The sequence below is a fragment of the Canis lupus genome, chromosome 13 (assembly GCF_011100685.1).
Source record: "Canis lupus familiaris isolate Mischka breed German Shepherd chromosome 13, alternate assembly UU_Cfam_GSD_1.0, whole genome shotgun sequence".
Taxonomy (NCBI): Eukaryota; Metazoa; Chordata; class Mammalia; order Carnivora; family Canidae; genus Canis; species Canis lupus.
The window spans coordinates 44083650-44103943 of NC_049234.1; the positions used below are offsets into that span (position 1 = coordinate 44083650).

General features: G+C 43.7%; 1 protein-coding gene across 5 annotated transcripts in view; it reads left to right on the forward strand.

Moving 5' to 3' along the window:
• Nucleotides 1-16735: 16735 nt before the first annotated feature.
• ATP10D (ATPase phospholipid transporting 10D (putative)) overlaps nucleotides 16736-20294 on the forward strand; it is a 99135-nt gene continuing 95576 nt past the window's right edge. Inside the window, exon 1 of one of the 5 annotated variants that reach the window (XM_038556023.1) lies at nucleotides 16736-16974. Coding sequence is in view for 3 of the 5 variants with exons in the window: in XM_038556024.1 (XP_038411952.1) it covers nucleotides 17179-17321 (143 nt within the window). In the remaining 2 variants the exon portion in view is untranslated. Of the gene's footprint in view, nucleotides 16975-17056; nucleotides 17322-20294 lie in introns of those variants that run through there. The other 4 variants (XM_038556019.1, XM_038556024.1, XM_038556022.1 and 1 more) reach the window with 4 other exon arrangements.

Genomic DNA, 20294 nt, shown 5'->3' on the forward strand with positions numbered 1-20294 from the left:
ATAATAATAAAAGCGGTGAAAACTGATGGAGCATACTGCAGACGTGAGAGTAATTATGTTAGTCTGTGGGCTTTGCAAAGAAAAACTATTTATTAGTGACACCCTTCAGTGTTTCGCTCCAATATCCTTTCTCTACTCTGCGCCCCATCTCTTGGGGGTGAAAGCATTTTTTTCTTCTTCTGAATTTTCATGACTGTCCCTCAAAATATTTACCGCTTTCTGGTTCTTCGTACAGATATGTAAAATTGATGTAGGAACAAGTGAGGGGCAGACGGGGCTAGGCAGGGAAAGGCCCCAGGGTCAGGCTCCTACCTAAGAAAACAGAAAAGATAGTAAAAACAAAAAAATAAACCTGGCTCCCCAGCTCCAAAATGTTAGGGAGTCTCCCCCCTGTAATGGCCACTAAGGAATCACAGAAACTCACCAGACACAAAGAAATATGTCATTAAGGTGTTATCAATAGTCATTGCTCAAGGGCAGCCCGGGTGGCTCAGCGGTTTAGCACCTGCCTTAGGCCCAGGGCACGATCCTGGAGGCCCGGGATCGAGTCCCACGTCTGGCTCCCTGCATGGAGCCTGCTTCTCCCTCTGCCTGTGTCTCTGCTTCTCTCTGTCATGAATAAATAAATAAAATATTTTAAAAAATAGTCGCTACTCAAACCAAGACGGCACAAGCATGTCAAGGCCATGGGCTACTTGACTAGGATCCCAGAAATCCTAGATGTAGAGAAATATGGAGGAGGTATGAACCAGAGAGAGGGGAGCGCCTTGTTTGGGCTCATGATATTTATAAAAACATCTGGTTTGTTATAATGATGGTTACAAGTCTACCTTTTTGTCCTAAACATCCACCCTGATATTAGCAAGAACTTGACCAAGTTCCTCAGTCAGTTTCCTAGAAAAGACAGACCATAAAAGCCCTCAGTGACAACCCTATGGGGACCCTTCTCACTTCTGAGAGCTTTCTCTGTATCTCTGCCTAATAAACTTTTATCGCTTTGCTCACTCTCTGTTGTCTGCCGGATTTGTTCTTCCACTCGATGAGACAAGAACCGAGCTCTCCTGTATGGCAATGATCATTGACCCAACTGAAACATGATTAAGACACATTGACTTTGTGCATAGGGGCTGCTCAATTAATAGTTAATAAACAAGGAATCTGGAACCTTCCTGGCTAATGTATGTCTGTTAGTAAGTCTACTGAGGGTAGACCCTGTTTTCTAAGAAAGCTAGATTTTGAATATTGTAAAAGTTGTAAAAATATTTATCAAGCATCTTTAGTAGATGCCAAACAGTTTATAAATTTTATCTTATTAATCCTCCCTATAACCTTGTGTTGTAGGTGTTACCCCAACTTCTAAAGATGAGGAAACAAATTTGGTGAACTTGTGTCTACCTTGTCCAAGAGTCATACAGGTGTTAGTTCCAAAGTCACTGGGCTGACTCTGTTTCACTCGCCCCAAAGAGGAAAGAAAGGCATTCTGCGGCGGTATGGTTTCCTAAAGCCATAAAACAGATTACTAAATAGGGCGAAGAGGCACAAACAGGGCCCAAGATTTAGTCAGAGGACACAGAATTAGATCCTGATATCTCTCTCAAGCAATGCTAGATATTAGGAAGAATTTGGTCTTTCCTTTGGAATTTGGTTGTAACAAAACTTAGCCTTTAATTGTTGAAGCACTATGTTGTATGCCTGAAATGAATATAATGCTGTATTATAACTGGAATTAAAATTAAAACTTCAATAAATAGTAGCACACACACACAAAAACTCAACCTTTAACAAATACAGCTTCTAACAGAGTTTACCAGTTGAGAATGCTTAATATTTGCCTTTTGATAAGTAAGAAGATGTTCTCATGTGTGTGATCCAAGAGGTTTCCAAAACCTATTTCTCTTACGTTCCCATTTTTACTAAGTGTGTTCTAGTTCCCATGTTCCAAATCTTACTTGAGTGATAGTTGGAAATGTGGACTCTGGAGCTGAACTTCTTGAGTTTGAACCCCAATTAGGCAAGTTAGTGTCTAGGTAATATTAGGCAAGCTGTGTTCCCTTCCCTGTTAAGATTCCTCGCCTGTAATTTGTTAGAATGTTAGTACAGAACTTAGAGTCATACATTTATATACGTAAAGTCCTTGAAACAAGGTCCAGCCTGGCATGTAAAAAACATTATTAGATGCCCTTGTAAGTGGCCTTCTTTCCTCAGCTGTTACCTAGCTAAAGTTAAGTGGGTTCCAGAAAGAAGCAGGGTGTCTCCTTCCTCTATACCTTCCTATGTACAGCATTGGAGAGTCTCTGCCTTGGGAATATGATCTACCTCTAAAACGCACCTCGGGGGGATCCCTGGATGGTTCAGCAGTTTAGTGCCTGCCTTCGGCCCAGGGCATGATCCTGCAGTCACAGGATCAAGTCTCGCATTGGGTTCCCCACAGGGAGCCTGCTTCTCCCTCTGCCTGTGTCTCTGCCTCTGTGTGTGTGTGTGTGTGTGTGTGTGTGTGATGAATAAATAAATAAAATCTTAAAAAAAATAAATAATAAAACCCACCTTGGCAGTTATATAGTGCAGTATAGGCAATGTAAGTCAGTGATCACAACTGGGAGAGATGTAAAAAAGATCTCAGGTAAACCTCACTGAGTGTGCTTGCTGAGCTGAAATTTAAATTCAGGCTGACTGGGGAAGAATTAATTTGTTCCCTCTTCTTGAGGCAACTTGATTGGGATTTTTTTTTTTTTCATTTTGAAGTGGAAGGAGGCAGAAAGAATTTTGTGCACCATGCCCTGTGAGGTTTATTCCTTTACTCATTCTTTAACAATTACTGGTTGAACATCTACCGTGCATTAGATGCTCTCCTGGCTCTGACACTGGTGGCGGTGAACAATGACTTACCTTCTGGTTGTGTATGTTGGGGCCTCCAATAATGAACAAGTAAGCAAACAAGATCATGTCAGCTGTGGAGAAGCATCTTAAAGGAAATGAAGCAGCGTGATGTAATCGAGAGAGAGGGAGGATGGACATATGCTTGAGATTGGTCAAGGGGGACATTGCCAAGAAGTGGCATTTACACTAAGGCATAAAGGAGGAGTAGGAGACATGAAGGCAAACATCTGGGGAATGAGAGTTGCGATGAGAATGTAGGGGCCCTGAAGCAGGAGAAAGCCGGCCTTACTCAGGATAATAACCAAAGGCCTGTGTGTGGTCAGACCAGACGTAGTGAGCAAGGCAAGTGAGGTGGGGAGGGAAGTGGGAGAGCTAGGTTCTTGTGTCACGGAGTCAAAGAATGAATCTCGCAGACAAAGGAGAATGAGTAAAGCAATAGAAGTTTCTTAAGTAGAGTACAGAGAGAGCTCTCGGGAGTGAGAGGGGTCCCGACAGGACTGCCAGCATAGGCCTCCACGGACAGGCTTTTATTTAAACTGACCAGGGAGCCTGTGACCTTATCATTTTTGTGATGTTCTGGTTTGAGTAAGGACTGGTGATACCACCTTTAATGGCTTCCTTTTGGGTCTGGTTATTCTTTGTTGGTCACAGGTGACCATCATAAAAAAAAAAAAAAAATGTTATCTTTTCTACCCATACCTAGGGCAGGATGGTCTGGTTTGTTTTCTTATCTCTGGTTTCCTTACATCTCAGCATTTGGGGACTTTGTTTTGTAAGCCTGATTCAACCACCCCCTACCTGTCTCTTCCTGCCTAGCCCTGCCTGTCTCTTACTCAGAGATGATGTCAGAGACATAGGCAGGGATTTTAATCAGCACATAGACATGAGCTAGTCTGCATTTTTTAAATGGTGATACTCTAGAAAGCAGATAGACTTTGGAAAACCAGCTCTCGGGTACAAGCATGAAAGCAAGAGACTCCATCTGGAGGCTATTCTAAGCCAATCTCAGCTAATGTAGGCATTAAAGTTCCTATGATCTAATTTGCATGCACAGACTGTAGAACTCTGGGGGCCTTGATGATGAATGCTGGCGATGGCAACCAGATACAAAAGGAAAGACTCGAAAGATATTTTGAGTGATGTATGGAGTTGTTGAATCATATTGTACACCTGAAACTAACACCGAATGTTAATTATACTTCACTGAAAAAGGATGAACACATATTTACAATCTCAAAAAAAAAAGGTACTCTAGAACTAAGATCAATGGAATTTATGGTGGGTTGGATGCTTTTTTTAAAATATTTTATTTATTTATTCATGATAGACACAAACACACAGAGAGAGAGAGAGAGAGAGGCAGAGACACAGGCAGAGGGAGAAGCAGGCTCCATGCAGGGAGTCCGATGTGGGACTCGATCCCAGGACCCCTAGATCACGCCCCAGGCCAAAGGCAGGTGCCAAACTGATGAGCCACCCAGGGATTCCCTGGGTTGGATGCTCTTGAAAGAGAAAGAGGATAATAGAAACAAAATGCAGGCAGGAAGACAAGGTAAAGCATCTGTCGTCCCAGACAGCGGAGGTTTGGGGACTTGACCAAGGGATAGAGTCATACACTACAGGTACTACGTTGGTGAGAACTTTTTGAGGAAGAGTGTGCTCTAGGGGCTCTGGAGTCAGAGTCCACTTGTATCCCTATCACTTACTAGCCATGAGTCTTTGGGTAAATTGCTTAAACTCTCTGTACCTCAGTTTCCTTGACTGAAGATAGGGTTCAGACTACTGCCCACATAATCAAGTTGCTGCGAAGTTAAAATGAAATAATGCACCCAATGTGTTTAGCACAGCGTCTGGAACGTAGTTTGCCCATAGTACAGGTTAACTATGATCTTGCGTCAGTATTAGTATCACTTGGAGCACGAGTAGTAGACAGCCCTGGAAACAAAGTTACATTTACACACGTACACACATGCCCTGTGCTAATGGGTCTGGTGAGGTGCCTTGATAAGGACAGTTCAAGAGAAAAATGGAGCTGATTCATCCCTGTGAATTCCCATGAGAAACTGATTTGGGCAGGGGGGGAGATCGATTGTGCCAATCATTCAGACACAGTTGGGCATTATGGCAGAGGCTGCCGTTGGTCCCTCAATATCTATCCTCTCCATTATGAGTTAAATTGTGCCCCTCTTAAGATTCATATGTTGAAGTCCAAAGCCCCAGTACCTTAGGATGTGACTTTATTTGGAGTTAAGTCTCTTTAGAGATTATCAAGTTCAGTTGAGGTTGTTATGATGCATCATAATCCAGGGTGACTAATGCCCTTACGAAAAGGGGAAATTTGGACACAGATGTAGACAGAAGGAAGACTAGGTGAAGAGACACAAGGAGATATCTTGGCTCTCCAAGCTGAGGAGAGAGGCCTGGAACAGATCCTTCTCTCACAGCTCTCAGAATGAACCAACCTGCCAACACCTGGATCTCTAATTTCTAGTCCCTAGATCTGTGGGAATAAATCTCTATTGTGCAAGCCACCTCTCAGGAGACTGATTGATAAACCAGAATGTCAGAGGATAAGAATTGTTTCTCCTTAGGGCATTCTCTCTTGGCCCATAAATTCCTTTAACCAAATCATGGATTAGAAAGATGCTCAGTGAATATAAGAGTAAATGAAAGAAAAGGAATAGATCTAAAATGTTGCCTTGAAATTGTAATGAACCACAATGGTTCATTCCATTCCAGGAACATTTCTAGGTAAAGAAAAGACAAAGCATTCTAGGGGCTCCTGGGTGGCCCAGTTGAATGTCTGCCTTCAGCTCTGGTCATGATCTTGGGGCCCTGGGATTGAGCACCGTGTAGGGCTCCCTACTCAGTAGAGAGTCTGCTTGTCCCTCTGTGCCTCCCCCAGCTCATGTTCTGTCTCAAATAAAGAAAATCTTAAAAAATAAAGACAAAGCCTCCTTTCCTCTTGACAACTAAAAGCTGTTTCTTTGACCACCCCTTCTTTTTATTTTTTTAAGATTTTATTTATTTATTCATGAGAGACACAGAGAGAAGGGCAGAGACACAGGCAGAGGGAGAAGCAGGCTCCCTGTGGGGAGCCCAATGTGGGACTCAGGATCAAGCCCTGAGTCAAAGGCAGATGCTCAACCGCTGAGCCACCCAGGTGCCCCTTTGGCTCTCCTTTTTTCCTAGATACCATAACCTTATAAGTGTTTCATACAGATTCTTGACCAAGATTTAGGAAATACTTCTGTTCTGGAGGGTTACTCTAGGAATTTCTATTCCCCATCCTGGTGGGTTGAGTCTTACTATTTAATTTTAGATGATTACCTTTGCTTGTCCTTAAATTCTTGGGCTCCCTACTTTAACACCCAGGAATTGACTACATTAGCTTCAGTAAGTACAATTTCTGACAAATGTTCTAGGAATCAAGAGCCATTAACTCACTATTCAGAGTTTAAGGCTGCCTTTAATAAAAGTTGTCTGTGGCTTTCCACATCTATTTTCTCAGTCCAAACCGGATATTCAGGTTATCCTATGACTTGATGTTGACTAATTTGTCCATCATAATTAGATGTGTCGCAATGCAGATGTGCTTAGTGATTTGCATTGCAATCTATTTAAAATTATTCCCATCCATAAATTGTTGAGAGGAAAGGGCCTTCAAGTTTAAATGAGTTTAATTATCATCTTATAACCATACAGGAAATATTGAAATGTTATATTGGCATTGATTCTAATGCATCGAAAGAAGTTATGAATAGGTAATTTGTAAAGACTGGAGAGGTTCTGTGTTCAATCTTGTCTAAATAAACTCCGATTGGGCTGCCTAGAGAAAGTGTCTTAGAAGCCACTTGGAGAAATGTCTCATTTTATCCTGGTGAATAAGCTTAATAAACTGGGGGTCTTTTTCTTTCTGAGCTTTATCTGTAATTTAAAAATGCTTTTAATACCTCCTTATTCCATTGTTTTATCAAAAAATATTCTTGTGGCTTACGCCATCTGAGTTCTCCATGAAAGTGATCGTTGAAACAAATAATCATTTTGATTTTAAAAGGGCAATAGAGATCATACATATCAGTTATTTCACTAAGAATACAATATATTAAGAGCTCTGAAATTGTTCTGTTTAAAGTGAAATACTTGAGCGAACTGCAATTTCGGAACTTAACTGGGATGCATTGTGATCCACACTGCATCCTCGGGGGTTGGCAGTCTTTTAGACCAGCATGTCAAGTGCTCAATTAGTCTTTCTGATGAAGATTCTGTGCCTGTAAGACCTCTTTTCTCAGTTGCCACCTCTTTTAATCACTGTACAGAAAATTCTCCACATCTGTGAGCTCTTGGAATTTCAGCCAGTGGTTCTTAATCAAGGCAGTACATTACAGTCACTCCAGGGAGTTTTTTGAGTGATTGATCTTTCACATTAAATGTGCTACATCCGTATTTTGCTTTGTTTTGGAAATATCTTTGTGATTTACATACCAAAGAATCCCACCATTTGAAGTAGAGTTCAGTGGCATTTACTGAATTCATACAGTTGTACAACCATCCCCACAGTTTAGTTTGAGAAACCATGGCCCTGTAAAATGTCCATTGTGTCTGTTTATAAATAATCATATGGGAGCTTTTAATAAAAGATAATAGATCGCACCCCATAGGCCAATAATATTGGAATTTCACTGAGAGTAAAACATCAACATTTTGTGTGAAAAAACACTCCATGTGCTTTAATGTAAACCAGTACGGAGATCCACTGATTTGGACAAACTTCACAGAAAATGTGAAGATTTGGAAAGTGTGGAGGCAACCCCTTCCTAACCGAGAGATCTGGTCAGTTGAGACCAGCGTTGTCGCATCACCAGCACAGTAACTAGGACCTTTAGAACATCGAGAGAATGGTGGGGTTTTGATCGCTCTGTTATTCTTATTGTTTACTTTGCCTGGAATCTTCTCTCCTTTTTCCTGCAGCTCCTTCCATGCACACCTAGTTGGCCTAGTGAAGTCAAACACCTCCCCAGAGAATTCTCACTGCTGCCTCACTTGTGTCTCCACAACTCTGAGCAAACTATCATAGTCCTCTTTGCACTGCATGGCAGCTGCTTGCTTATATTGCACCTCTTCCGTTATTTTGAGAGCTCCTTGAAAAACTGGGGCCATGACACATTCACTTGGTATTCTAGACAGTGTTTGGCATGAAGGAGATTCCTCGTGAATGTTTGGTGAATTCAGAAAAATGAGTGATTTTAAACAAACAAACAAAAAAATCCCAACACTATGGGGAGCTTCAGCTGTGATTCACAACCTTGACTACAAATTAGAATCAACTGAGGAGTTTTCCAAAATCCCTATGACCAAATCACACCTAGAACACTTGAGTCAGAATTTCTAGGGATACAAGCCAGCAACATTTTTTTCCAACTCCCCTGGTGACTCTTCTTAAGATTTTATTTATTTATTAATGAGAGACAGACAGAGGGGCAGAGGGAAAAGCAGGCTCCATGCAGGGAGCCCGACGTGGGACTCGATCCCAGGTCTCCAGGATCAGGCCCTGGGCCGAAGGCGGTGCTAAACTGCTGAGCCACCTGGGCTGCCCTCCCCTGGTGATTCTAATGTGTAGCTGAACTTGAGAACCATGAGATTAGAGCATGGTCCAAGAGTACCTCCTTGACCAAAAAGATCTCTGCCCGATTGTCTCAAACATAAATTATTTGCTGTTACATTGCCTGAAAAGAGCTCAGAAGCACACATGGGTTGACAAATATCTGTTTAACACATATGCAAAGCCCCTACGAGTCTCAAGAAAGAGTAATAGCAATTATGCAATAGCAGAAATGACTGAAGTCTGATTACTTTCCTCCTGAGATCTCACTTGAAGAACCATTATGAAACGGGAATCTTAATTTGGAGAACATTGGAAGTGTCAAAGCAGAAGTTGCACTGAGTAGTGTTAAATAAGTAAGGAAGTCTCTCAAGTAGGGGAGAGATCAGAACTCCACCGAAACACAGAGTGAGAGCATTTTTAAGTGCTGGTGTGTGAATGAGAACACAGGCCATCTCTCTACCTGCTTATTGGCTCTATGCAAAGGAAAAGTACTTTCTTGTGTCTTCGTTGACAGGACGCAGGTTTATGATATGAAGTAAGGCACCTACCGGAATTGGCTCGGGCCCTTCCATTGGTGACAGACATAGGGTTGCTATCTCCTTTGGGGATTACACTTCAGAGACATGAATCACAAACTCTTGAGAGAGACGTTCCTAAATTGTAACACTGGTGAGAGACTTCTTAAAAGATTTCCATCTCAAAGGGGAAAAGTTATTATAATTACAAGTTTTCTAAAGAAAACGCCCTAGGAAAGTGGGGGGGGGGAGCAGATTCATCAGGAAGCAGCCTCTCGAAGGTCTAGTCAAGCCTGGAGATATTTGTGAAGGCAGTCTTGGTCAAAGTCAAATAGGTAATTTTGAACCCCCTTGAGGGGGGTAAATAAGGTCAGGTCCAGAGGCGCTGCCAAAGAAGGGCCTCAGCAAAGAGCTTCCACAGCAAAGTTTAGCATGAGGGGATTGGGTACTTGGAAGAACCAAAGAGGAAAGCTAGCAAAGGGCTTGAGAAAGTTCTGGGGATGGTGAGAGTATTTTGCAGCTTTCCCTGCAGAGCCTGTGTTGATAGCCAGCAAGTGAGATGGAAACTACATCCTTCAGCACACTCTTCTTCCAGAAGGGATGCTCAGGTCCAAGTTCCACTCTATCTTCCAGCTACTGAGAAAAAAATACCCACAACTGCAATCCGCAAATGGCCTGAAAAGGTCCTGCCAGCCACCTCATTGCTCTAGGTACATTCAAATGTGACTTCTGGCCCCAAAGTCTCTTACTGCATTATCCCAAGCCAGTTATGACAGTAGAGGAAGCCACGTTTGCCCTGCACTTGTTCCAACAAGCAGTGTGAGTTAGTTTGTTGGAATTTGGGGAGACTTCATTTGGTTTTGTTGTGAAATCATGGGAGTGCTTTTTAAAAAAAAAATTCTGTAGATCGTGATTCTTTCCCACCTTCTATCTGGCAGCTTCTCCTTCCTCATGGCTCCCACTCTGTTCCCTTCAGCACTTGACTTTTTAACCTTTAATCCGTTTAACTCAGCAATTCTCAACAGTATCAGCAATTCTCGGCAGTATCAACGCTTCCATGGGTCTCCAGCCTGCTGCAGGCTTTGGATCCACCCCCCCACCCCCCAACTGGGCAAGCTATTTCCTTAAAGTTTCTCTCTTCCTCCCAATATTTATTTATGTACATCGTGTTGGTTCTGTTCTCTGTGGAATCCTGGCTATTATATACCACCCTTGAGCTTAATAATAAACGTCCCCAGCACCTTTAAAGTCCCCTGTGGGCTCCTCCTTGGTCATGGTGAGTTTCTATTGTGAATTTTTTTTCTGGTACAGTACTCACCCCTTAACTGGGAATTTGCATTCCGTGGCTTCAGTTACCTGGGGTTCAACTGTGGTCCAGTAACAGAAGGTCCTCCCGATATACAGTTGAAAGGGCAATAGTGGCCTGATGCTATGTCACCGCCTACGTCATTCACCTCCCTTCATCTCCTCATGGAGGCGTGTTGTCATCTGACCTCATCACAAGAAGAAGGGCGAGTACAGGACAGGAAGACTGTGAGGGAGAGACCACCTCTACACAGCTCATATTGCAGGGTATTATTATTCTATTTTATTATTAGTTATGGTTGTCAACCTCTTACAGTGCCTAATTTGGAAATTAACCATTATTGTAGGCCTGGATACGTAGGGAAATAACATAGTATATATAGGCTTCAAAGTATTGGCATGTCCAGGATCTCAGAACACATCCCCCCAGAGAAGGAGAGGCTCCTTGGCAAATACTTCGAAGAAGAGATTTGGCCCTTCACCCAGTAGATGGCAGGAAGGTCATGGAACCTTGGACACTTGCACTGGCTTAACGAAGCTCCTAACTTAATGGAGTAATGCCACGTCCTCTCACCATTTAAGACATGTATCATCTATCAGACCAAAAACACAGCTCCCAGGGTTCTGCTAATCAGCCTGCCCAGGTCAGGGCTCTCTCTCCTGCAGCTCGGGATCCTCCGAGTGGCCCTGTGACTGCAGAGCAATTACACTCCCACCAGCCACACAACCTCTGGTGTGGGACGGAGTCCTGTCGCTTCCTGTTTTTCTCAACAGGGATGATTTGACCTTGTGAAGATTCTGGAGTGCATGCCTTCCTTTCCACACCACTGCCAGAGCTTTGCCTCAGGATTCCATCTCTTTATTCTCTCTCTCTCTCACGCTGCAGTGTCCATCCTGTCCAGCGTGCTTAGCTTATTATGGCACAAGACTGACCACACTCTTGTGTTCAGAAACCTGCACGGTGAAGTCCTAACACTCTCTCCTTCTCTACTCTGCATGGGTCTCACAAAAAGTAACCAATTCTCAAGTGTGCCATATACTCCAATGTATTTGTGCTTTTCTTCTTACCTGCCTGCTGTTTGGTATTTGGCCAGAGGCCTTTCCTTTATTTTTCCACCAGGGCATTCCTACACATTTCAGAAACCCCACTCAAGTGACAACGCCATATGAAGCTTTTGCTAGATCCCCTGTCCCATGAGAAAAATGAATTCCCCATCTCTTAGACCCCGTAACACCGGTTTCATACCTCTATAGTAGACATTGTGGTATTAGCATTTCACAAACTGGCATTAAGTTCCTTTGGTGATACTTAGAGAAAGGAAAGATGATTCTAAACAAAGAACATGCTCTTCTTAGAGTCATCCAGCCCCTACGATGATTAAGATTTTTGCTAGGCCAATCAAATTGGCCTGAACGTTCTTCTTGAAGTAACTAACTCCCGAGTTCTTCCTAGATCTCCCGTGGCAGTAAGCTTCTGGTGTGCTGCCCACCTGGCTTGCCAGACCGACAAAGGTATGGCCCCACAGCAGAGCCTGGTAGGCAAAGAGGAAGGAGAGATGGTAGGAGCAGGTGTGGAGAGAAGGGCATGCGGCATTGGAGGTACCAAGATGCTACTGCTATCAAGAGAAGGAAGTGGTTGGCAGACAGTTGGAAATGCACACCTGAAGCTCAGGAGAGGGCAGAAAGTTGGAAAGTCCTCAGGCTAGAGACCATAACCACATCATGAAAGTGAATGAGCAGTCCTTGGGAGAGTACATATACCTAACACTGAAAGAAGGATGCAGATGAGCCAGACAAGAGTCTTAAAAAAAAATTTTTTTTTAAATTTAAACAATTAAAAAGAGAACCAGGAAGTATCCTAACAGTCCCCAAGAGAGGAGTTCACAGAAGCAGGGAGAGAAACCACTGAATCTGACAACTGGAACTGTGACCATTGATAAGTTCAGAGGAGAAAAGGACAGTGAAATCAGAGTGTGGGGCTTACGGAGTCAGCAAGTGATTGAGATACGTTCCAGTGAATTTCAGTAATGGGGTTAAGGAGAGAAATAAAGCCATAGTTCCATCTGAAACAATAGCAAGATCAAAAGAAAGCCTTCTCTGTCATTTCCCCTCCTTTCTTTTCATGAGCCTCCTTCCTTCTCTCTCTCCCTCCCTTCCTGCCTTCTTTCGCCTCCTCCTCCTTGGTGTGCAGAACATATATATTTATCTCTAAATATTTGTAGGTTCAGGGGAAGAATCCACTGAAGAGAAACAGAGTAAAGATATAAAGAGGCAATAACTGCAAACATAAGGCTGTGGAAGGGGCAAGAGCCAGTGGCCAGAGATCTCAACTCTGGAGAGAAATGAACTTCTTTAAAGGAGGGAAGACTGCTTACATAGAAATGCAGAAATGCAGTGTGTGTGTGTGTGTGTGTGTGTGTGTGTAAATACTGAGATTTACACATCACTGTGCTTAGATCCATCTGAGCATGCTGTGCACTCGCTTCTGGTGAGTGAAGGTGGTGAGTCCAGGCTGAGATTGTTTGGTCCTGGCACCTGGTGGGTGCTCAGTCAGTGTTTGTCAGAAGAGGAGGGCTTGGCTGAGAATGATAAGGAATCGCCCAGCAATAAACAGAAAGTTTGTTTATCAAGAATGCAGACTCCATTAACTACAGTCTTCCATTAGCTTCTTATCATAACATTCTGCTGCAGACACCTGGGTACAGAGGAGAAACAGCTGGGAGAGTCTGCAGGGTTGGAAATTGATGAGGTGTGGACCTTTGGTAGGAAAAGGAATGGAACAGAGGGTTGACTATGGTCATTAGAACGCCCCCGCAATATAAGCCAGAAATGTCAAACCATGGTGCAGATGGCCAACCTAATCAGACCAAAGCCTCCAGTGTCCTGTGAAAATCTCCATGCTTATCACATGAAGATGACCTAGAAATCCCAAACGTGATAGCTGCTCCACCTCCAGAAGGTTTCCTCCGTCTGAAACAGTCTCACCCTTATTTACCCTCTCATTTGGTTGACTTCTCATCCTTCACACTTGAGTTTGCTCCAACTTTGGTGACAAGAGGATTAAGTGCGGTAACAGATGTGAATAGTGCCACTTAGAATAGTGCCTAACATAGCAACGTTTTACTAACGCTCAGTAAACGTCAAGGAAAGGGAAAAAAGGAAAGAAAAAAAAATGCAAGAAGATATTACTAAAATCAGGGTTCGTCTGTAAGAGATAAGTCTTTATTGCTTGAGGCACTGACCCATCCCCTTTTTGTCTAAAAGTTGGTCAGGAAGCCAATCCTGGGAAACATCCTCATCTCTGCCTGAGTCATACTCTGTTAAGAAGTATAGAGAGAAAGAAATGGTTGTTTATGGATCAGAAACAGCTTGTGTGTCACGTTGGGAAACACTTGTTATATGTAAAATATTTCGAGGCAAATCAAAAAAAAATTGTTTTCCATGTTCTATGCTAAAGCAGTGACCTGAAAGAATGAATGTTGCTCTTTAGCATGCGTAAGTGGATAAGAAGTATCAACAGTCATAGGAAGAATCATACTTACTGTTTTATAAAAATGTTTCCTGATAAATTCTTAGTCCATTGCTTCCATGCTAATCTTTGGGTATGTTTAAGAGAGGAAAATAGAAATCAGGGGATTAATAACTATCGCTTATTAAGCACCTGTTATTTACACAGTGAGAAGCCCTTAGTGAAGCAGCTATATGACTTGGTGTAATTTTAGTAACACTGTGGTAGATATTACTGGATTCATTTTACTTACGTGGCTTAGAGATGGTACCCTACATCATTTATCTAAAGTTGTGCAGAGCTAAGATTTAAAGCCAGGTCAAACCTAGGCACTTGGCCACTATGCCATGTTTCCTACTGGGAATTTTTTTGAAGATTTTATTTATTTATTCATGACAGAGAGAGAGAGAGAGAGAGGCAGAGACACAGGCAGAGGGAGAAGCAGGCTCCACGCAGGGAGCCCAATGTGGGACTCGATCCTGGGTCCCCAGGATCATGCCCTGGGCCGAAGGCAGGTGCTACATTGCTGAGCCACCCAGGGATCCCACCTACTGGGAATTGATTATGAAGCTATCAGTACTGAGATACTAATTACAAGTAATTTTCCAGTTGGAAAAGATGAAGTTTCCTTACATCTATATTCTATACTTTGTATATTAGTTTAAAAAATTTATCGGATGATAGGTACATTACATGAATTATAAGGAAGTAAATATCAAGTTTGGGAATGACTGTGTAGATTAATGCTTATGTTTTGGTAGCTAATGTGTTAAAGAGTTTTATGGATCTTTTCTTTTTTAAGAACAAAACAGAAAAAATCCTCAGGAGAAAATTAGATATTAGAGGCACATTTGCAAAAAGAAACTGAAGCCCACTTTAATAGTGGCTGTTTGCAATGACATTCATAAGCATGAATATTTAAAACTTGACTGAATATATTTAAATTATAAATGGCGTACACGCGCCTTTCCTTGTCAAATGATACAGATACGAATAGAAAGCTAATAACGTCCCCTCCTCACTCTGCCATCCTTCCCTTCTGAATAAATAATTTTGATGCGTATCTTACCAGAAATTTTCTATATTCATATAAAATATATGAAGCATATATACGGTTAAGTTATATTACAAAATATTTCACATCATTCTGCTACTGCATTTTTTTTAAAAATTTTTTTATTTATTTATGATAGGCACACAGTGAGAGAGAGAGAGGCAGAGACACAGGCAGAGGGAGAAGCAGGCTCCATGCACCGGGAGCCCGACGTGGGATTCGATCCTGGGTCTCCAGGATCACGCCCTGGGCCAAAGGCAGGCGCCAAACCGCTGCGCCACCCAGGGATCCCCTGCTACTGCATTTTTAAAAAACATCTATTATGCAGATTCTTCTCTAAGGCAATAATTTAAATCGTAGCCAGAGATTCTCAACCCTTGTTGCAGGTTCAAATTACTCGGACAGCTAGAAAGAAAAATTGCCAGAGCCCCACCTCCAGAGATTCCAGTTTAATTGACCTGGGCGGGGCCTTGGCATCATCAAGCTGCCCAGTTGACTCTGTGTAGCTGGTTAGAACCCCTGATTGAAGCGATCCCAACAGGCCGCAGATACCAGCCCCCGCCTGAGCTGTCGTGGTAGGAGTCCTCCCGGGGAGGCCCTCCACCCAGGTTGCAGCTTCGCAGCTGCCTGGGGAAGCTCTGGGAGGCCCATCGTAAATTTTAAGTGTGCTCAGGAAGACTGGCTATCAGATAGAAGATTTGATCTTCAATCACGTTGGGGACACTCAAAGGACTGCAAAGCATGCTACCAAGGCCACACATTTCAGAGGCCACGTCCATGAGTGTCTGCGCTGTGAAGCTGGATGTATTCCCAGAGTTGAGTAAACTCTAGAGACTAGCCCTTGCCTGCAGAAGGAGGTTTCCAGATTCAGGCATCAGAGCAAGCCACACCCAGAACTCGTTCCTCCCCGCTGGGAGAGGCACCATCTCCGCGGGTGCAGGAGCTTGTTTGGCTTCCCCGGCCTGGTCTGGGAGAGTCTGCGAGCCTCCCAAGCGGATCCCTGAATCTGCCCTGGAGACCTCCTCGCTGCTAGGGAAACGTTATAGGATCCTTGAGTTTCCTTCACTTGGGCTGCACATTTGAGAAAACGTAAGATGTACAAAAGAGTTGGGGGGGGGGTTGCTTTTTGTTTCAGTGGCAGCCAGGGATCATTAGATTTTGGTCTTCAGTATTGCCACGATTGCTTCTGTCTTTTCTCAATTTCCTTTCCTTTCTCAAAGCACTTAGTCGGTCAGAAGTTTTTTTTTTTTTTTTTTAAAGATTTTATTTATTCATGAGACACAAACAGAGAGGCAGAGACACAGGCAGAGGGAGAAGCAGGCTCCACGCAGGGAGCCCAACGTGGGACTCGATCCCGGGTCCCCAGCATCACAGCCCGGGCTGCAGGCGGCGCTACACCGGGGAGCCATCCCGGGATCCCCGAGGTCAGAAGTTTTGAGAGACCAAACTGGGTTGTCGTAATTTATTTAGAAGGAAAAAAAAAAGTAAATCCCTGAGTTTTAAAAGCTAACAGACCACGGCAGGTATATATGCACAAAGCCCGTGCAGACTGAGTGAAGACAGGCGTGGGGGGGGCAAATCCAAATTGTGGTCTTTTTCTCAATTTCTCTCCCAGTTATAAAAGGACACCATTAAATGCTTAGACTCGATCCCTTTGCGCTCTAAAAAAAAATAAATAAATAACTGCCAGGCATTTCAGGTCTAGGCGACGCGCGCCGGGTGACCCGCAGGGCCCGGGGGCCAGCGCAGCACCTGCACGGCCCTGCGCTCCAGCAGCCGCGGGGACGCCGGCCTCCCAGGCCACGCCCCCTCCTACGTCACGGGGGCGGACGACCGGCGATTGGCTGCTGGCGGGAGCGGGGCGGGGCCGGAGGAGGAGGCGGACCCGGAGGAGGCCGAGGGGTCGCGGGCGGGCTCGGGCTCCTGCAACCGGCCTGGGGGCCCGTCTTCGGAGACTTGATTCCCCCCCCCGGTCCCCTAGCGCCTCCGCAGGAGCAGATGGCGGGCGCAGAAGCACGGCCTCCTCCGCGCCCCGGGGCGGTGCTCGGCTTCCCTCGCGCAGCCTGAGCGTCGCGGTCGCCGAGCTGGGATGTGTGCGGACCGAGCACCGGTAAGCGGGACGCGCGGGCGCCCCGGCCCGGGTCACTTCCGCCGCTGCTTCCCGCCTTCCCCTCCCGCTCCCGGGGTCCCCCGAAGCGCCTCGGAAGTGGCCTCGAGGGCTGTGGTTGAGCTAGAAAAAAAAAGAAAAAAAGAAAAAAAAAAAAAAAGAAAAGCAAGGAGGGGGGCGGGGAGGCAGAGCGGTTCCAGCCCCTGGATGTCCATTTGGAAGGAGGAGCTGCTTTTCTCGATTCCGAGCGCGCGGGGGTTCGCGCGGAGGTGGACTCCGCGCACGCGCACTCCCGTGGCGGGAGCGAGCCCAGGTTGGTCTCCGGCGCGGCGAGGAGGATGCGTGTCCAGGTAGGGACCCCGCAGGTGGCGCGGGGCTTCCCTGGGAAGGAAGGGGGTGTTTCCGCTGGAGCTGGCTCGCTCCTAGTGGTGGCGGGGGCGCTGCCACCGGGCCCGCCGTGGTCCCCGCGCGCGGGGGGGACCGCGGGAGGGCGGGGCCCGGGACGCGTCCGACCTGCGCTCACCTGGCGACAGGCCGCCCCAGGTGCCCGGGCTGCCCCGGAGGCCGCGGGGCCCTCCCGCCTCCTGGCGCTCAAGTTCTTTGCAGGAAAGACCTGTTCTGTGGTCTGACGGCGAGGCTGGCTCCGAAGCGCCTGCAAACACTGATGCCCAAGAATCGGGGCCCCTTATCCAGCATCCATCCCATTGCTCTATCAGAAAACTCCGGAGGACATAGGAGTTTTTATCTACTAGGTCAAATTTCTGCAAAGAGTACCATCCTAAAACTCTTTTTTTTGGGGGGGGGGGTTTGTTAGGAGCAGGTTGATAACACATGGTCACCTGTAACTACTACACCTTCAACTCACCACCTTCAACTGCTTCATTTCTCCAGTGTGAGCCAAGCCACGGGAAGAAGTGATGTCTGCTTATGTGTCCTTACAAATGGGTATTACATACCTACATTGAGATAGATTGGTGGGTTTTTTTTTTTTTTTTGAGATAGATTGTTTTTATTGAAATGAGGTCACACTTCATGTATTCAACATAGGCAGCTAAGCAACTGTTCAAAAAAGTTTCAGGGAGTTTTAAAAATGACACTGATGATGTAACATTTGTTAAATTGTGTCGAGGAATGGGAAATCCAAGCAGTCTAAAACTGGGTTTCAAGGGGCACCTAGGTGGCTCAGTTGGTTAAGCTTTTGCCTTTGGCTCAGGTCATGATCCCTGGGGGTCCTGGGATCCAGTCCCTTGTGAGGCTCCTTGCTCAGTGTGGAGTCTGCTTCTCCCCCTCCCTTTGCTCATGCTCCTGAGTGCACTCTCTCTTTTTCTCTCTCTCTCTCAAATAAATAAAATCTTAAAAAAACAACACAGGATTTCAGGAATGCCTGACCTTTGCATAGCAGGGACCAAATACTTTTTCAGTACAATTACTTAGTGAACCTAAATAGAAATGAAATAGGTTGTTTTTTTATTCTGATGTCAGTGAAATGAAGGAAATGACTCATTGGTTAGACAAACTTCTTTCAGTTTTTAGATTAAGAGGTAAAAATGTGCACATGTTGAAGGCTGATCTAGTTAGAAGAAGTCTTTTTAGTGAAGGGAAAGCAAAGAAAATGCTACAAGCAAGATCACCTGGGGAGTCTCAAAACCCAACACATTGGTGAAGATACATTTAATCTCTTGTCAGTGCTTGAAAAAAAGGAGAATCTGTTGATCAACTCTTGGAACAGTGTGTGTGCTGGATGCTATCACCACTTCTGGGCCATAGTTAGAGCAGCTGAGTAGCTTTCCTTATTGCTTAAGAAGAGGTTTGAAGTGAGTGTATGCTCTTGAAGACATTCCCTTCCTGTTATCTTAGATGGGTTTGTTTGTTTTAGGAATCCTCTTAGCCACAGAAACAACCCTTTTCATGGACCTAGTGGCACTATTAGAGTAAGAAGTAATAATGGTACTAGTTTTGTAGAAGACATGTAGCCTTCATGGAATCTTTCTTTATGCTTCTAAATGGAGGGTGTATTCTTATAGCGATTGGATGTAATAATATGGGAAAATATATTAAAGCCTGTAAATCTTTCCAGGCTTTGACTCAATAATCCCGGGTCTAGAAATACATACCAAGGAAATCATCTGAATTTTATATGAAGATTTATAAATCTGTCCATTACCATCTTATCTGTAATATGAAAGAAAAAGAAACATAATTAAGCCCCCAATAGCAAAATAATTAATATACTATATATGTATGTTGATAAAATTCAGTTCAAAAATAGTTTTTGAAAAAATTTCATGATTCAAAAAGATCCTTGCAGTGTATTGGGTTGAAAAAGCAAAATTTAACACTAGTATCTTGAATGTGTAGAAGATAATTTTGAAATATAAAATAGGATTTTCTCACATATTAAACTCTTCCTGTATGTCAGACATTGTTCTATATTAACAAATATTGAACGTTGAACAAGACTGTTGTACTTCCTGTTTGCCTACAAGTTCCTGTTTGTATCAATGGGTATATTCACTGACATATATGCAAAAGAAATTGGATTTGTAGGTGGTGGAGTTAGAGCTTTCTAAAAATATTTTCCCTCATATTCCCAAATCTTTTATGGCAACTATTATTTTTATAATCACAAAAATACTGTTTTGAAAAATATTACCAAGAAATACCCAAACTGAAATTAAAACTCTTACTGTCTACATTTTACATACTATAAGCCCTTTTCAAAAGATACGATAAAATACAGTGAGAGAGAGACACCCACGTGAAAGATCATGCCCAATGGAAAATAGACATAAATGGGCAATCACAAAAGGGAAAAGTGGACTTTTTTAAGGTTGGGAGGAGAACCCTAAGCATGGAAAAAATTTATCACATTTTTACACATCGTATTAACAAACATGAAAAGTAAATTAAAATGTGTGAAGTTGTTGGGAAGGAAGACTTTGTTTAATGGTACAGAAAAATGTTCATGATAGAAGGAATGAAAAGTTAAAAAATCTAACTTTTGAAAAAAAATCCAATCTATGCACAGAAACTATTTTATTGGGGGAGAATAACCAGAATGTTCATGTTACTTATATTTGGGTGATTTATGTTTTTTTTATGGTATTAATCTGTAGTTTCTAAAATTGCTACAATAAATACATTTGAGTTATCAGGAAAAGCAAGTCACGGTCCTAATAAAGCAGCTCATTCTAGAATGAAGACCACATAGGTGAGCTCTCCCTTCTTTCACAAAGCCTGTATGGTGGGTAGTCCCATGTCAGGTGTCGTCATTGTTTCTGGATTATATTTGCTGGTGGGAATGTTTGGATTATAAGGGAGAT